Genomic DNA, 18,934 nt, shown 5'->3' on the forward strand with positions numbered 1-18,934 from the left:
CTTATGGTGTTTCCAAGTGACATTCTTAAATAGATACTTGTTGCTTCAAGAAAATCGTCTGTACATCAAGATTATAATTGGAGTTTTGGTGATTATTCATTCAAGAATTCATTCTTTAAAAGGAAAGGATATAGGTAATTTGTTCAAGTAGCAAATTTCAATAGTTACTTTTAAAATAGGTTTTGTTTTATAGTCAGCATACATTTAATTTATTGGTATAAAAATTGAATAAAGCAGGATTTATGAAGCTAACTTTCAGCTAGTCTCAGTGACTGGAGATTGGATAGAACTGCAGTAGTAATAATAATAATCCCCAAACCTGGTTTTAGCAAGTAGATTCTATTACCAGATCTCTTCCTACACTCTCTGTCAAGTTTGCAGATTAAATTTTCTCTTTTCCCTTTGCCACCCTTGAGTGGAGTCGCTGCATATGAGTAAAGGCATACCCCTAATCGTGGGTCGTGCAAGGAAGAGGAAGGAGGAGAATAAGTAAAACCAAGGACTTGTTTAATCAGCTAGCCAGGAGCATGAGCTTCTTCTGAACAACCACGCGTTGACAGTCTACTTTTATGGGTGCAGCAGTCAGACATTAATGATTTCCAAAGTCTTTTCTGAAGACTTTATTATGCATAAGGCTACGGGGGGAAATGCCAGTCAGTTTGAAATATTAGCTATCGTCTCAAGTGGAACACAGGTTCTCCCCTGGACTAATTATGGGTGTTTGTGTGTGTCTACCCCTGTACTCTGAAAGATACATGCCAACTGGGGCTGATTAAAATCCAGAGGTTGGTGGTACGTATTGGAACTACTTTTGTCCCTTTTCCTTCCATACAGTTTACAGTCACATTCATAATAGACCAGGAGAGTATTTATATACTATCCCATATGTATTAAGGAATAAGGAAAAAATTAAGTGCCATTCACATAAGGTATATAAGGTAGAGTAATGTAATGAGGGTTTGTGGAGGCTCAGTGGAGATTTCTTCAATCAAAAAACACTGACACACTATTTGTTCAAGAAACAAAAAAATACACCCTTTGTGAATAACGGCTGACAGTTTTCATCACCAGGCTTGAGGATCTGCTCTTTCAACTACTTATCATTTCATTTCTTTTTTCCTTAAAAAGTACCAGGAACAAGCCTTCTTGCTCCTTGGTATTATACATTCTCATTAATTCAACCTTGACAGCTACAGAGTTGTGACTTAAAGAAGCATGAGTTATTTTGTACTTAATTTGCTCCCAATTATATAATTCTTTATCTTAAAAGTAATGAATAAAAGGTACAGATCTAAATGTTACCTCAAGTCATAAGGAATTTTTCTCTTAATCACAATTGTTGCCCGCCTCCATGATCTCCTGATTCTCTGGGAGGTTTTTAATATGCCATCATTGCCACTCATTAATGTTCTCCCAAGTGCTCAGGCTTTTATTAGGATCTGGCTTACACTCTATAGGTAGGTTAAGCTTTTGCCTTGAGCCCTGATGGTCTTGCCTAGTAAGAGCTGAGTCTTATAATGGGAAAGGATTGATGTTATAATGATTCCAAAGGGCCTCTTTATGATGAAATTCTAAATACGCAAAATCCCATTAAACCTGTAGAAGTTCATGGGCTAGCTACATTGAAATGACATATCATTATATTGGGTATAGTGTGCTTATTATAAAGTGTGGTATAATTGGGAATTATTGGTCATATGAGCAAGAATGAAGGGCTACTCACCCTCATAAATTCAGAAGTTACAGCCAAGACATTTGAGGTAGGAGCAATAACAATATTCTGTTTATAAGTAATCAGAAACTTTAAAATTGGACCACAGAACTTGCTCTGATAAAATACTATCACTGACAACTTTTAGAACTTTTAAAGTAATCATGTAAAGTATTATTTAAGAGTATTCCCTAAGGACATATGTTAAGTGTTAAGCTATTAGAAACTAAAATAGTATTCTAGAATCCAGAACTCCTAAAAAGTGACCACTAGATGCTGTTATAATTTGAACTTCTGAAGAGAGTTGAGGCAGGAGACTTGGAGTTCACCAGTTAGTCTTGCAATTTAAGACCCACTTGGCTTTCTCCCAAAATGAAAGAATAAGTCTTCTTTAATTTTTTTAAAAATTGTAAAATTGCTTCAAATTGGCATTTTAAAAATTTAAAATATCCAGGGCAGGACTTGAAATAACAAACTTCCTTTTAGACCCTTTTCATACAGATTTTTAATTGCTTTATTCTACAAAGTAGGTGGCTTTGAAAATCATTCCACTTTGCACACTTCTTATTTTATAGAATAAAAATAATGGCTATTAGCTTCTCACTGCCATGTCTGAACAGCTATTAGATGGGACCCTTGAACATCAGGGCTTGCAATCAGCAAACTCCTTTGGAAACCACTGAAGTCACTTGAATTTGACTTCTAAAGAAAGTTATGTTTAAAAAAAAGTCGTGGAAAACTAAGAACTATAAACTATCGCTAAGAGCCAATTTTCTAGGATCAGTGAAAAGCACTTTTATACTCTTAAATTAAGAAAAAAAAAGTATCTGAGTATGTTCTTATTTCTGTGACCTTCACAGAAAATATTGGAAGTGAAGTCTGTAGAATTACAGGTTTACATTTGTTTTAATTTATTTGAAGGTTGGGGAGTAATTGCTGTTATTTAAAATTGAAATAAAAAATAGTTATGTACATTTCATTCAATAGAAGCAAGTTCTTTTATTATCACCACTCACCTACTCCCAGCACGATTTTATTATATATTTGAAAAGTGAATTTTATAAAGGACATTAGTTGGTTCTTTAAGTTAGCACTATACTCAAAAGTATATATTACTTTACCCTTACTGCATATTTTGCATTGCATTTTATTCTTATATTTATGTTATGTACGTTAACAAACCACAAAAGTTCCAGCTGTTGTCCTTATGGTGATTCTGTTCTGCACATCCAGACTCATGTGTTGTTTGGAGTCTTATGGCTTAGCTACCACTTTCCTTTGGGAAACTGTAGGTTCTATGAAAGTGTTTATTGAAATTATATCCAGACTTCAATTTCTCCTTTGTTTTATAGTTAGAAAATTACTAGTTTAAGGCTCTCTTTCTGGCATTTTAAAGAAATTTAGGTAAATCATGATTCCTCAGTAACTTAATTCATAGTTTAAAAGCTTATATTGTATGATTTTTTTTCCTTCTTTTTCTAACTAGTATTCTTATTTTATAGTTACAGCCTTGGCTTTTTCTAGATGAAATTCAGCATACTCAGAAGAGGTTAAGGTACTGAGGTGTGGTACAGTGGCGGAGCAGTTGCCTAGCATGTGTAGACCCTGACTTCTCTCCCTAGCACCACAAAAAAACAAAACAACAACAACAACAAAAAAAAAGCACAAGCAAACAGAAGGGCCAGTGTGTGTGTGTGTGTTTTCTCAAAAAAAAAAAAAAAATCCTTTCCTTGTAGAATTTTTTCTTGATCTTATTGTGTGACCTCTGTTTTCTGACCTCTTTCTCAGGTCTATGCTGTGCATTTTTCTATAGCGAGGCGACCATAAACTAGCACATTGATCACAAATCTAGTGCTCTTACTGTTTTATGGATGGTCTTCATAATGTTTATCCATTCAATCCAGTGTGAACCCTGATATTAAGATTGCTTTTACACCATACTACACTTTCATCTTTTTTTTTTTTTTAACTTAGAAACTGCTTAAAATGGCAGTAAAGGAAATAAGTTATGCAAAATTTAGTCAGAATTACTGCCCATCCAGCACCCAACCTCACCCCCTGCATAGTAGCAGTTCCCCACCTGCACTGTTCCTTGAAGGCATAAAGTAAAGAAGAGGGTGGAGAAAGGGACGGGGTGAAATCCAGAACTTGGTAGTAGGCGGAGTTATCATACATTTATCCTTTCAGTGCAAATAGAGCTAACAACCTTTTCCTGTAATAACTGTTCATCCATTCAAAAATATGGGCACTGAACACCCATGAATGATTATGTGTCAGATATTGTTGTTGCTTAAAATCAAGCTCCTGTGATAAAGTAGGCACACAAGCAGCTCCAGTAAACCAACGACATATGGGTGGTACTTGAGTGATTGGCACACAGCAGTGTCACTGTTGAGATGGCTTGCTCCTAGCCTCTCCAGGCTTCATGGAAAAAGAAAATTGGAAAGAAAAAATAATCAGAAGGGCTAGTAAGAAAGAAGAAAGACACTGAAGGAACGCACTGAAAATAAAAATTCTGAAAAATGTAGTGCAGATGGAACCCTGCTCGTCTCCCCAGCTGCTTCTTGTACTGCTCTCTCTTCATGATCCAGTGAATGGACTTTGCCCGAACCCCCCGCACCTTTTGGCAGTGACGTTCACCTGTCACATACACAGTTTGTAATTGTATGTGTTCATGTGCATTTTTTTTAAAAAGTCTGTTTTCTTCACTAGTGTATTAACCTCAAGTGGACCTGACTTATGTCTGTTTTGTTCTAAAATTTAGCACAGGGCCTAAAACATCAACCTAGTGACCAAATATTATAGTGCCAGGAATATTTGAAAGTCATTAGTTAACTTGCTGTGGTTGGAAGAGAGTGCTCATGTCAGAGATGTCAGAGAGTTAGTAGCCTGGGAATAAATCAGCCTGCTCAAGGTCTGCTGGCCCCTTTAAAGAGTGAGTGAGTGAGTATGCATGCGTGTGTGTGTGGGCACATGAGCGTGCATGTGTGTTGGGGTTGGGTTTGTGTGTGTGTGTGTGTGTGTGTGTGTGTGTGTGAAGTGGCTGGGCACAGCACTGGAAACTTTTGAGCAGAGAATAGATGTATGGAAAGCAGTACTTTGAGAAGACTTGATTTTATTTAGGGTAGAAAGGCCAGGGAGAACAGGTTGACCAAACCAGTCAGGAATCAGTGCAGTAATAGACATCTTAGGGTCTAAACACCTGCTCTAAAGTGGGAGGAGTTAGAGCAGAAAGAAGGACTTGATCTGAAGAAAACTGCAGTGGTACTAATGAGTGACTGGTCATATAAAAGAGCAAGGAAGAATAGAGATGATTTTGATCATTCTTGCTGGGTAATGTTGAGATAAATAGCTCCATGCTTGTCTGCAGTTGTACCTCAATTATATAAAGTTATGCATTGAAAAAAGTAGATTCAGGTACATCAACATGCACATAGTCACTGCCTTTGGGTGGTGGGAGTGGGAATGATTTTCTTTGTCTTCCTTTTTCCCAAATTTCCAGCATGTTTCAGTGAGCACCTGTGAAAAAATTAGGTACTGGAAAGCCTGATGTCAAGCATTTTGGTCTTTTGTAGACCTACTGTTCCCAGCAATAGGGGTCAAGTATGTTTGGAGTTAAGGCGTGCAACTTGGGTAGAGCAAAGCCTATGGATTAGGGATCACCTGCGTAGCACAGGAGGAATTGAATTCAGAGAGATTATCACAGGAATGTGGCTAAGGAGGCAGCTCCTCTAGAACACTGGTGTGTCCTCTACCTCTCAGTCTGTTTTCCCTCCTGAGTCCTCCAGATCAGAAAATCAGAATAATTTTGAATCCCTGGCTCATCTTTACTCCAAACATCTCTTTTTACCCCCTGTTTGTTTCTTGGCTTGGTCTTAATTCTGTAGTCACCTTTCCATTCTCCTTGGTAGTGATCTTTAAGCTATTGATTTGCCTGAACCTGAAAGAATTTGGAAAATTGAGAAGTACCCTAAGATATTCCAGTGCCAAGTAGTTTGCCAGTGTCTTTCAGCAAGTAGGTGACACAGCTGGGATTGGAGCCTTTGGAGTCTGGGTCTAGGGACTCTGTTCTTAATCTAGAAGATAAAAAGCACCTTCTAACACTGGGAACTTTAAATCATTGCTTTATCTTTATTTTTTATCCTAACTCTTATTTCCAATATTTTCCCTCCTTGTAACAGTACCACAAATGTTCACTGAAAAGTTCTTCATCATTCAACCTATCATACAGGGTCTTGTTTACAATGAAAATATTTTTATGATTGGAAATTTTATTTTTAATAATTGGAAGTTTTAGTTTTTAATTTCAGTCATCACAGTGAATAAAAGCAATATAAATAGTGTAAGTTTTCATCATTTATTAAATAGAAAGTAAATTTTTGTTAGAAATGTATCTGTCAGTGGAATAGATGGGACTCTAAATTTTTTCTTCCCAGATGAGTTCAGTGATCCATTGGTGAATAGTGCTAATTGTAAGAAAGAGAAAAGGGACCCATTTTCCATTTTTATACATATAACTTCTGAGATACTTGGCAACAAATAGGTGAGGCTAGGAACTTTGTTATCAAGTCATTATTCATTCTTAGAAGTCATTTGAAATTATATGCCAAAGATTACCCAGGACTTGATTGGTTTTGATAAAAGCAAGGAAACATATCTCTCCTACCCAGATATTCTTAGAGTCATTCACTTTCTCAAATTTCTGGGAAAAGATATATCAAATAGTTAATTATAAGTTTAACTTAGTATTTCCTTAGAGGCATCTCATTTATTCCAGGATAGATAGTAAATATTGAGAAACAAAAAATACTATTTTAGTTATTAATTAAAATTCCTTTTGCAATTTTTATGACAAAATGTTTTGTCTTACTGCTGCAGACATAGCTATCTCTTTTTTTTTTTTTTTTTTTTTTTTTTTTTTTTTTTTGTAGTGCTGGGGATTGAACCCAGGGCCTTTTGCTTGACAGGCAAGTTCTCTATGAACTGAGCTACATCCCCAACCCCCAGACATAGCTATCTTAATTGACAAAAATTTCTACTATGTGACCTGATTGGCAAAGCCAATGCTTGTGTCTGAATTAAGGTGACAAACCTGACTTAATTTTCAATAGAAAAATTTCAACTTTTCCTTATAGAGGCAACTTTATATCAAATATAATTCAATGATATTCATCATTGGAAAGTTTTTTATATTATTGAACTTTTTACCTCTGTGCTGATGTTAGGTTGAATTTTTTGCTTAAGTTTTTTCAAGTATATGCCAGCCTTTTATTATTAAAATATTAAAGACTGTAAGTCCAAAGCCAGATAAAGGCTACAGATATTTTGTAATGGATTTTAGAACCAAGTTAGGAGCTGAAAGCATAAGATATCTGCTTTTGGCTCATATCTGCATGCAAGTCTTTAAGTTGTTAGAAAATGGTTTGAAATTACTGAGTAGTAAGGCAAATAAGAATTGTGTAAATGCTAATGTAATAAGACCAAAAAGCAAATAAAATCCCCCAAATCCAGAGAAAATCCTTGGCCAAGAAAATTCTTTTGCCCATAGTACAAATAATTACCCCAATCTTATTCAACTAAGAAAAACATGAATCCATTTGAAGCCTGTGTGACTGTCTTTTTCCTTCTTTTATATCCTTCCCATAGCACCTACTGCAGAACCCTTTATGTAATAGGTTCATAATCACCCTTTAAACCAAAGTGTGCTGGGCGTCCTCTGTGTCAGGTTCCTTTGTCGCTTTAAGGAAGAACAATGACAAATAATAGGTCTTATATTTTAGCACTCTAGTGGACACTGAGACATTTGTTGAATGAGTGAAATAATGCTACCTTAAAGATGTAGTAAAATTATTTTTAATGCAAATTCAGGCAGAAAAGAGCACATTTCCATTTTAACCAAATGTTAACCACATTAAGGTAGTAACCATACTTATGAGAGGTGTGCAATTTGATTTTTGTCTTTTTGTTTTGTAAGATTATAATTCTGTAAGCATTAAATAATAAGTCTAAACATTAAAAGAAATTAAAATTAAAAAAGAAAAATTTGAATTAATGTTTCAATTCAAAGAAATATATTAATATACATTTTGAGAAATATTACAAAACCATGTCAGTAAGTTATTGAACACATCATGAGTGTTAAATTACTAAAGGAGTCAAGAATATTGTGGCACAAGTGCAGTTACTCAGTTTATAATAGAAATGCTATTATTAATTACTTGCGATGTATTATAATGTATAACTTAAATAAGCAAGGAATTGTTAGAACACCATACTACTTTACTAAATGCAGTTCCACATGTGGAGCACAATCTCATGTTTGACTTTAGGAACAAATCAGATAATAGTCATATGTAAAAACATTTATTAATTACAGTAGATCTCATAGCCAAACTGTATGTACTCAGTGAAAGGAATTTATATTGCTAAAAATAAGTGTGTGTAATTTAGATTATTATTTATTTTGTTATTTTTATTAATAGGTACCTGTAGAAAATATTATAATTTTATAAGATGAAAATAGTGGTTAATTATAACTGAAATAAATATTTTTATATTATTTGATTACATAGGTTAAACTGTCTTATCAAGTGATATATATAGTTTCTGAAAGAAATCGTGAGATTTCTATCCACAGTGTGTTTTACAAATTTTATAGGACTAGGACAATATTCAAACTGAACTTAAAAGAATAGGCATTGCTTACATGTGCTTAGGGCCTTTTCTTCTCGGGTGATGACACTTTCTAGGGATGAATGAGTGTTGAGAAGAGTTGAAAAGAATTGCTTACCTTTGAATATGTCGGGGGTAAGGGGAGGCCATTTTCATTATTGGACACTTTTGCTTTGATCCCATGGATGCTTTCTAAAGAGTATATATTATTAAAATGGACAGGAATGCAAGAGGTGAGTTCATTACCATTGCCCCATTTTATGTTGTTTCTGGACTCAGGATGCTCTAATATAGGCCCAAATATCAGGTTGCTCTGCACTTACTTAAAGATTATGTATAGTCAGGAAAAGAGCCTTTATTAATCAATAAAGGAGGCTTTGCCAAAGTGATTGAAATTGTGAATTATTTTGGCACCCAGGAGAGTCTACATCCTGGCATAATGGACCATGAAGATAAGCCAGGACAAACCTTTATTTTTTAAGGGAGGAAGGTTACAGTTTTCAAAAGAGAAATTGGAATGGATAATCTGCACATGTATGCAGGTTGTACACAGGTGGATCAGTTTTAGAGTAAATATGGAATTTCATGATCTGAGAATAGAGTCACTTTGCATACCTCTTGGAGAACCTTTTGCATACTCCCCGTTTAGGTGTATCAGAGTTAGAAGTCTACTGGTGGAGGCTTCCCCCAGTGTAATAAGGCAAAAATCTCTTATTCCCTTTACTTGGCTCTAAGCCATCCCTCCCACTCAACACTCTTGTGATTTTTGGTGTGGCATTTGGGTGGGGACACGTATGTGGCCATTTCTCAAACTTAACCCTACTCCTTCTAGAGACTTTTCCATCTGAAGGGGTGTGATTCTGAGATTTGTGTGGCATGAGGCATACACATCTCCCAGGCTGACAGCTATTGCTTTAATTAAACTTGTAACTTTTTTCAGAGTTTTATGTGTAAAGTTAAAAATCATCATCATCTTACAAAGTGTTTGGTATTTTCTAAACTTGTAAATAAGTTTGTGAGCTTCCTCATAGGTTTTTGCCTTCAGAATGGAAGCTCCTGAGAGCCTGCCCATCTGACCTTTTTGGACTCATCTACTATTTTTGCCTCAACTCTTATGGTTCTATGGATATTCCATTCTCTTGTACTCATTAGTCAGTGATGTGGTCCTGGCCAGCAGCAGCAGCAGCAGCAGCATCTTCTGTGTTAAAAATGCAGATTCTTGGCTCGCACCTCACACCCTCTGAAGCAGAAGCTCTGGGGAATGTGGCCCAGCAGTCTGTTTTAGCAGGCCGTCTAGGTAGTTCTGACACCTGTGATGACTGAGAACCACAGTATGTGTTGCTCACTTCCTTTCTCACCTGCTGACTCTCTAGTTATTTTACCAAACTATGCCTTCCCAGTAGAGTTGCCCTCTCTTCTTGTGCCATCTCTTTTATAGCATTTACATCACTCCCATCTGTCTTTGAAGGTAGAGGCCATACCATAAATTACTTTTTCATCTGCATACAGCACCTACCTCAGTGGTAAGTTAGTAAGTGGTGGTGAATAAATGAATGTATGCATGAATGAAGGAAGAGAGCATTTTAGGGGGAGTGATGATCAATAAGGTCAGCTGCTATGGAGAGATCATGGAGAATAATGAAGGAAAAAAGCTATTGGATTTCACAGTAAGGCAGGTGTTGGTGACCTTTGAAATGCTTGCTTCAGCAGAGTGATGGGCAAGAAGCCCAGATTACAGGGAGTTAGGGACTCCCAGCATGATAAAAACTAGCAAGTTTCTTACTGTTTATCTGAACATGTCGTGCAAACAGAATTTTCCTGGGGTGAAGTTGTGAAGAGAAGAGACCTTCGACCCATTACCTAACCCCATTGAGCCTGTGATCTTGGAATAGGTTACAATTTTAATATGGTGTGTTTTAATTAAGAGATTAAACTTATGAACCCTTAGAATGATATCTGACATATAGTTGATGCTGAAATAGTAATTTCCATTAGCTTCCTCACCAATATTTTTCTTTACTAATGCAGTTGGAAATATCCCCCTTTGTCAATATTTTATAAGATACGGATTTTTTTTTTTAGGATACTCCTCATTCCAGGCATTGCAGAAATTATGAATTGCATTTGGCCTGAAACTAACATACCTTTAGTTGAACCACTGACAGCATGAAAATTACATGCTATCCAGCTGGAGAAATACCCCAAATGGTAGCTGTAGGAAATGCTATTTCAAGGAATGAGAGAGAGATTATGTTTTTAATGTAACTGAAGATTCTAGTGATAGTGCCAACCTAAGGCACTGTCATATCTTTTAGATCAAACAAGAGTGTTTAATAGTATCAGTACTTGGTTTTTTTTTTTTTTTTTCAGATCATTTTGCAGCCCAGTTGGTTCACATTCTCAATGCATATTTGTTAGCCAAAAGTTTAAGATAAAAAAGAAGAAACTAAGCTTTTCTAATTACAATCCTGGATTCAGCCTCACTGTCTAGACTTTGGTCACTTGCCTGTTCTTGAACCATTTTTATTCTAGGAGGCTAGAATATACTTGTTTTTCCAGGACTAGCTAAAGATTACTCAGTTCTATGAAATACTGATTCTAAGGGTAGCAGGGAGCAATTCTCTAAGGAGAATTCCAGTTTCTCTTCCCAGAGTGAAGGGGAGTGGACACCAAGAAGGCAGAGCAGTTGTCATTGTCCTATTGTATAGAAAAGCACTTTTCACATGTGTTCCCAGGGTCTGTCCCAATGAGATACTTAAGCAAGTTGAAGAGGAGAGTAATAAGTAATTGGAAATTCTTTACTCCATGCTCACTCCAGCTTTACTGAGAGAAATATCACTTTTATATGTTTTGTGTACCCAAATTCTGCTTGAGATTTCACTTGAAAATGGAGTCATGGTAGCACCTTAGGTATAAAAAAATTTAGGAAATGCTTAGACCCATAAAATATTAAAGTAGGTAACATCTTTCCTCACTCCATCCTGATGAAGTTCTTGCCCTGCTTCTTTCTCACCCCATTGACCTAATTCATGTTACTGACCCTACAAGATTCATAACCAAATCCTCCACAGATATATGAAAATCATGAAATTATTCCAAAGCCCAGTTTGTAGGTATCATGACACTCAAATGTCGTTGCTTAGCCTTTGTACCTTCAAGGATACCTCCCCAAAGATTGTCACAATCATGCTGAAAATTATAGTTGATATCACTAAGCTAAGCAGTTTATTTTTCACACCCTCATCTATGACTCATCTTCTAGATAATTACTGCCTAAAATAGAACATGTTTTTACCGGGAATTAAATCCAGGGATAATCTATCACTGAATTGCATCTCCAACTCTTTTAATCTCTCATTTTGAGATGGGGTCTCACTAAATTGCCAGTCTGGTTTCAAACTTGGAATCCTCCTGTCTCAGCCTCCAGAGTAGCTAGAATTTGCTGGGATTACAGTTGTGCACCACTTTACCTAGCTTTTTTATTATATAGTATTAGGACTTTTTCATTACTATTGTTGACCTTCTTTACATATCTGGCCCCACATTGTCATCTCTATAGCAGGGCCTAAAGTGGCCAGGTGCCTACTTGTATAAATAAAGTTTTATTGGAACACAGACAAACCTATTAGTTATAGTCTTATCTATGGTATGGCTGCTTTTCTGCTGTAGTTGAAAAAGAGAATGTGTAGCAGATAGACCTAAAATATTTACCATGTATTGGACCCTTATAGAAAAATTTGTTGACCCCTGCTGTATGAGTATGTATTCTGTATTCCTTCTTCCTGACATAGTGCATACTCAGGAAGAAGAATCGGGGAATATCTGAATAATCTCACTCACTGGTGTTCCAAAAACTGTTTTGAGGGAAATATTTTTTGCCTTACCTGTTTCACCTGTGCTCTCACAAGTGTCTGAATTCTTCCTTTCTTCTGTACCCTCTGTGATTTAGTTCTCTTCATCTTTTCAAACCACCACCCTTTTGCAGGGAGTTGGGCAAGAGGAGTGATGGTTTTCCTCACAGTACTGGAACACATTTGTCCTTGCTCCCCTGCTCCTGTGTACACTTAACGCAGCTGCAGAGTGCCAGACACACTCTTAAAAACCAGGATGTGTTGTTATTTCTCCCCTGTGGAATCCTCTCAGTTTCACAGTCGTTGTGGCCATAGTAGTGTGTTTTACAAAGAAGTATTTGGTGGGGTTCAAGAGGGTTGGTGAAATGGGGGAGGAGCAGATTTCCCCTAATCCATCACTGGATTCTGTAAGCAGATCATCCACTCATCAGAAGGCTGCGTGGTTAAGCTGTACTTGAAGAAGAACAAGGATAATAATACCCCTTTCCTGCTGTTTTTGCAGCCTAAATGCCCTGTGGAGTGAGAGAAGACTTCAATCTCTAGGCTTGCGAATCCCTTATCTTTCTCAAACGTTAAATTAATTTTTAAAGCTATTTATTCAAAGTTGACTTAACCACTAGAATAGGAAAGATCAGACAAATCAGCTGCAAGAAATGAAGTATGAGGAAACCCGAACTCTTTGACAAAGTATTCCTGGGAGTAAATGTGTTGAATGAAGCCAGCGGGTAAATGATAAGGGCCTTTACACTGTGGATGTAAGAAAGCAATTTATCAAGAGTACATGAACTCTCTAGTGACCACAAGTCAGGAGGAAACGAGAGTGGAGGAGGAGTTCTGAAAAAATACATTAGAAATACTAAAAAAAAAAAAAAAAAAAAACCTGTGTGCATGTGCTTTTGAATTCCTCCATTATTATGCACTAATACTAGTATGTTAAAATAGGAATTGCTCAGGTTGCACACTAACTGTAGCTCATACCGTTACAGGGTAAGGTTTTAGGAGAAGCATTAGAGAGAGGCCACACTGTAGCTTAGAATTTGAAAGACACTGAGAGGGACTCTCAGGTGTAGTTGTGATGTGGGCCAGGATGTCATTCAACATCTATTTGCCTGACTCCAGAGGTTAGATGGCCATCTTTCAGATGTGCATTTTTCTCTCTCTCAATCTCTTAAAGAGCATATGTGTATAATTCCGACAGTTAATGGCAATACCTTTTGTGCTCTCTCAAAGAGTTCTAGGTGCCTCTTACTCATTATCTCACTAATCTTGGCAGCATTTGTCTAAGTCCCATAGCTGATACCGTACAACTTTAGTCGTTAACACTGGAAAAACTGAGGCAAAATGAATTGAATTTTATAAAGAGTAGAGTTCCCCGTAACTCGAATATGGGTGAGAACTAGAATTTACAACCTTATCTTAATAAGGCTTCTTTTCCCCCCAAGGGAGAAATGTCATTTCTTAGATTGGAGAGGAAAACCCCACCATTGAAATTATTTGAAGAATAGTCATCCTCAATTTTCTCTACTAAGAATTATTAATGCAGTTAGCTGAATTTCCTAGATTTTTATTTTAGTCATTTGTTTCCATTGTCATCTGACAGTCTTGTCACAACTGTTAAGAAAGTGACTAAATTATACTTGAATATTTTCCCTAAATAACTTCCAGAGAATATGCCAGTGAAGACAAAACTATCTAACAAGGGAGCAAAAGAGAAATTGGGAAAACTAAGTTTTCTTATCACTTCCCTTAGCTAATTTGTGTTAAATTTCTAGCCTTCCACATAGGTGTCAACTTTTCTTTTATTCCTATAGTCCAAAGAACACACTCATCCTCCCCTTTAAGCCATAGGTGAATCTCATTTTTTAAAAAATGATATTAGTTGAGCCTCCTCTTACCACAGTATGAGTTAGGAAGAGTTTTCCTTTTTTGTTTTGGCCACAGAAACTTGAGTTGAGCTGTATTGTAGTTCAGTTGGCAAATTATTTACTCAGGTTTTTAGAGCAGCCCCAGTCATTTAAAAACATTCTTAATGACTCTCTGAAAGTTGAATGTGTTTGGTATTTACTGTTGTCTGCAATTTATAAATACCCAATTCAAAAAAGGAAGAAAGATAGCAGATCGAGGAGGAGAGGAAATATTGCTTAAACATCCGTGGTTGTGATTGTCTCTAGAAAAGGAGCCCTGATAACATTCAGTTGTGTATCTAACTTCTCTGTGCTTTTCATCTCTTTATTCCCATCCCTGTCCCTGGAACATTGGTGGGATGACTGCAGCCTTGGATAAGCTCAGCACGCAGCACCTGTACCACCCCACCCAAGTGGAGATTGTGCAGTCCAACGTGGTGTTTGACATCAGCAGCCTGATGCTCTACGGGACGCAGGCAGTACCTGTGCGGCTAAAGATCCTGCTAGACCGGCTCTTCAGTGTCCTGAAGCAAGAGGAAGTGCTGCATATCCTGCATGGCCTGGGCTGGACTCTGAGGGACTACGTCCGGGGATACATCCTTCAGGTAGGGGAGGGCCTGAATGCTGGTGTCTGGGCTAGCTCTGAGAGGGCTTTGTGGGAGCCCTGGGCACACTTGTCTCCTTCCTCTTCCTCACAGACCCAGTTACAAACACCCTCCTCTGGTCAGGAGGCTGTCTGGGACATTGGAAGGAAGATGGCAGCCAGAAGGCACCACTATACCTCAGTGGTGTGTATTAGAAGGGAAGAAGTGGTCTGTTGACTAGTATTACTTTGTATCTTTTGAATGCAACCCTTTCTGCCTATAAAGTGGGCTTTCTTGTTTCTGGAGTAAATCTTATAAAAGCCCTATTAATAGGATGGGCTCTTTGAGGTGGATGGTGGACATATGGAAGATCCAGGATTATACTCCATCTGGGTTTAGGAAGGCTTTTTCTCACACTCATGTAGGAGACATGGTGTTTTTACTGGTTGTCATGTACCCTCATTATTTATTGTTTCAGCATCCAAATCAAAGGAAGAAGTGTAACCTTTATGAACTCCCTGCTTATGTAACTAGACAACCCTCACATCATAGCCTTCAAAGTTTCACATTCTCAAACACAGTTATGGACTTGACCTTCACAGTACCTGTTCTCTTCTTCCAGCCAGGAGCCTCTGCTCTGTGTCAGTGACACTTTTGATCTGGTCAGGACCTTCGGGCTTACCTGGGAGGCTCACAGCCTCCACCTGTCTTCCCTTCCAGGACCCCCTCCCCATCTTTTGCCATCTTTTGTTGTTTCAGTATGTCATAGGTCATTTTGCATGTGTATTTTGCCTGTGAAATGTTTTTACGGCCCTTGGCCTTCCTACAATCCTTGAGGGGTAAATGTTGAGAATAGCATGTTGGGACACCCTGGATCCAGAGTACAACCCTGGATGATGAAGAAGCACCACCCCCTGTCGAAGGAGATCTCAATTTGAGAAGGTAGAATCTGAAGTGGTTTTTGTAATTTCCTATGGAGATAATACCAGTAGAATTGATACCACATATCCAAAAATTGTTTTCGACTGTGCCAGGATTGTGTAGTGCCAGAGGTAATTCACGATGTTTATGACCTGAACCACCCTGTGTTATATGCAGGGCCCTGGCTGCCAGCTTGGTATGTGATTGGGGAGGGCCTCAAGACTCCTCCTTGATTTAACCTGTCATCAGGACACACAAATTCATGTCATTCTCCTGTGTGGTACCTCTGGGATTTAGCTAGGCAGGAGAGCAGTAGAGGATTGGTGAAGAGAAGTAGAGAAAGATAAAGTGACATAACCCGTCAGCTTCTAGAATAAAGTTATATCTTTGTTTAGTGGGAACCTCAACTTGGAAGGGATAGAAACTTTGACCCTCAGAAGATCAAATGAGTTGTGAGGGTGATAATAATAATAATTACATGTTACATTTTCAGTTTATAGAGCACATTCACAGGATTATTTCATTTGCCCTAGGATGGCCGCACTTCAAGTGGGGAAATGGGTAAGTGAGGGGACAAGAAAAGGCACAAGGTCCAGGAGGAAGGGGCCAGGAAAAATAAGGCATAGACCAGTTTCACAATCCCTGCTTATACTGGTCCTGAGACCTGAATAGTGCCATATCCTTCTGCAGTCATTTCCACAAAAGTGAATGTTAATGTCTGTTTTGATGAATTTTACCATGCATGAAGGAAGAGATGTATTAGGGATGTTTAAATGCAGTTGGTCTTTCCTTTCTTCAAAACCTGTGAGTATTTTGCTCCAGTTGGGTACCACGTTCACTGTTTCCACTATGATGCCTGCTTGTATCATGAGTGCTGTATTTCAGTTCATGTGCACCTTTTGCCTAAGATAATGGAAGCATGTGCATTGTGTCTTTCTGTCCAGTTAGATGTGTACATGGCTCTGCAGATTTGCCATTGAAACAACCTGGTAGCACCTCACCATAGCATTTTGACAGCCATGTAGAACCTGCTGGTTTTTCTGTGATAGGGTACTACTGTCCTCTCTTGACTAGAGATTTTTGTTTTCTCTTTAAATAATTACTTAGGTATTAGTTTCATCTCAACATGTCTTTGAGTCAAGTACAGAAAATGTACTTCTTTAAAATATACTCTATTTCTTTTTTGTATAACAAATTTTTGTATAAAATATTTTGTATAAAAAATTTCATGATACAGAATTGAAAATGAAATTAAGTATGAAAGAAAAATTCAGCAAAAACAACAAATGTTTATAAAATCTTTCATTTGGGAGTGAAATATTATGTTAATACTGTCATTTAGTGTGATACTTAAATTATAATTAATACAAATTTTTATAAATCTCAAATTTAATATAATAGTTCTTCATGTAGAGTCTACAATTGACATTTTCAGAAAATCATAGATTTTTTTACATTTGAGGAACTCCAGGTTTAGTTTCTGTCTTGTTTTATTGACAGAATTGATGAAATATAGATTTTATTCAAATGATGCTTTTTGTCATTCCCCATTTATAATGTATTTGTTGGTTGTGGAAATGTTGCTTGGTTTAGAAAAAAAAGCAAAAGATTGTAGGACATAAAACCATTTTAAATTATTTAGTGAGAAAACACTCATTTTTAAAAAGAAAAAAGAAGTAGGCTATAAAAGTAAACCTTTCTTCTAAAGCTATTACTTGATTATTGGCCAATACTTTAAAAATTATATGTACTAATAATAAGGTATGCACAAATGACTTTGAATATAATTATATATGGCATTTTTGTTCAGGTAGACTATAAAATGTGCATCTGAAGGCCATGAAACCCTATAATGCACTATTAGTGTACAAGTCATTTTATCTGGCTAAAACTCAATTGTCTTGTAGCCCTCAAGGCATCAATTTTAACATTATTGCTCTCAACAACAGTATATTGAATATTATGTCAGTTAAAGGAGAATAATTATCAAGGCAAGTTAGGGTGGCTGTTAGTCTTACCACATATTGACTTGGTTAGCAGTTGGCTATAGATTGTGTTATTGGGCAAATGAAGATGTACGGTAAGTTGAACTGGTCAAGCCAGGATATTAATTTAATTCTCTCTGGGCCCAAACCTATATCCCTTATGTATTCACAGTTACTCTGACCTTCAGAAGTAGTTTGAATGTGGAAAAATAGCAGGTGCATAGTCTGATTTTGAATTTTTGGACATGGGGGAAAATGAGGATTAGGCTATTCTCAAAAGTATCATTTGAAAGCTATCACTTCTGTTTGAAGAGGTTCTGATAAGAAAACAAGATGACAGAAATGCATCTGAAAGGCTGGTATATCTGTTAAGGATTCTGTTGTTTTTGTTGTTTTAATTCAAAACTGCCTTTCACTTATGTGATTGTCTATGTAATTTGTAAGTTAACCAGTTGGGTGTATAATGCGGAAGATGGGCTACAATTATTTAAGAGTCTGGGAAATATCTTAAAGGTAAAGATCCAGTATTCTCTTGTGCATTTATGTAAGTATTCATTCATAAACTACAGAAGAAGTAAAATAAATTCTAGAAATTCTCCCAGAACAAAAGAAAATGGGAATATATAATTAGATGCTAAAATCTAAATATGAGGGAGCGTATGATGCTTTTCTGCTACTGAAGAATAATTCTTATTTCAGGTCTGCCTCTATTGGTACATTTATTGATGACCAATGAAAGCTATGTCCTGCACTTCAGACCTTTCCCTGTTTCCCCTCTGTCTTTGAAATAAGAATATAGGTGATTATCATTGTTGAATTTAGTCTTTTAAAAATCATATTTTCACATAGTCTCCTTTCAGTTTGAACATGTAACTAACTTGCCTGGGCTCCTACACAGCCTGTCTTTGGAATTCAGAGAACCCATTCAGGTATTCTGAACCAAGCTCATCAGAAGTGTGGTTCCTGAACACACACAACATTTCCTCACCATTGGGGGTATTCATAAGGTTTCTTCTGCCTGAAACACCCTACTTCTCTGCATGGGTAATTTCTTGTCATTCAGGTGTCATCCAAAGTCCCACTTCCTTACGCAGGACCAGCTGAACCCATGGAAGTCACTGGTGTAACTTTATCTCAGGACGCTTTTCTTCAAGCTCCTACCAAAATCAGTCAGTAAAGTCAATTTTTAAATGATGTTCCTGGCTTTTTCTCTAGGGAATACCACAAATGTAGGGCACTTGATGAGTAAGTGGCTAAATGAATGGGTAAAAATCCCTGCTTAACTTGGTATGGTCTGATATTTCAC

At 37.0% G+C, this 18,934-nt stretch overlaps 1 protein-coding gene across 9 annotated transcripts in view; it reads left to right on the forward strand.

The window, feature by feature from the left end:
• Bnc2 (basonuclin 2) overlaps nucleotides 1-18,934 on the forward strand; it is a 403,502-nt gene that overhangs the window by 275,754 nt on the left and 108,814 nt on the right. For all 9 annotated transcript variants that reach the window (XM_047523680.1, XM_047523685.1, XM_047523679.1 and 6 more), the window contains one exon: nucleotides 14,508-14,743. In XM_047523680.1, the coding sequence (XP_047379636.1) occupies nucleotides 14,508-14,743 (236 nt within the window). The remainder of the gene's footprint in view (nucleotides 1-14,507; nucleotides 14,744-18,934) is intronic.

Source organism: Sciurus carolinensis, chromosome 14 (genome assembly GCF_902686445.1).
Source record: "Sciurus carolinensis chromosome 14, mSciCar1.2, whole genome shotgun sequence".
In the NCBI taxonomy this organism is placed as follows: Eukaryota; Metazoa; Chordata; class Mammalia; order Rodentia; family Sciuridae; genus Sciurus; species Sciurus carolinensis.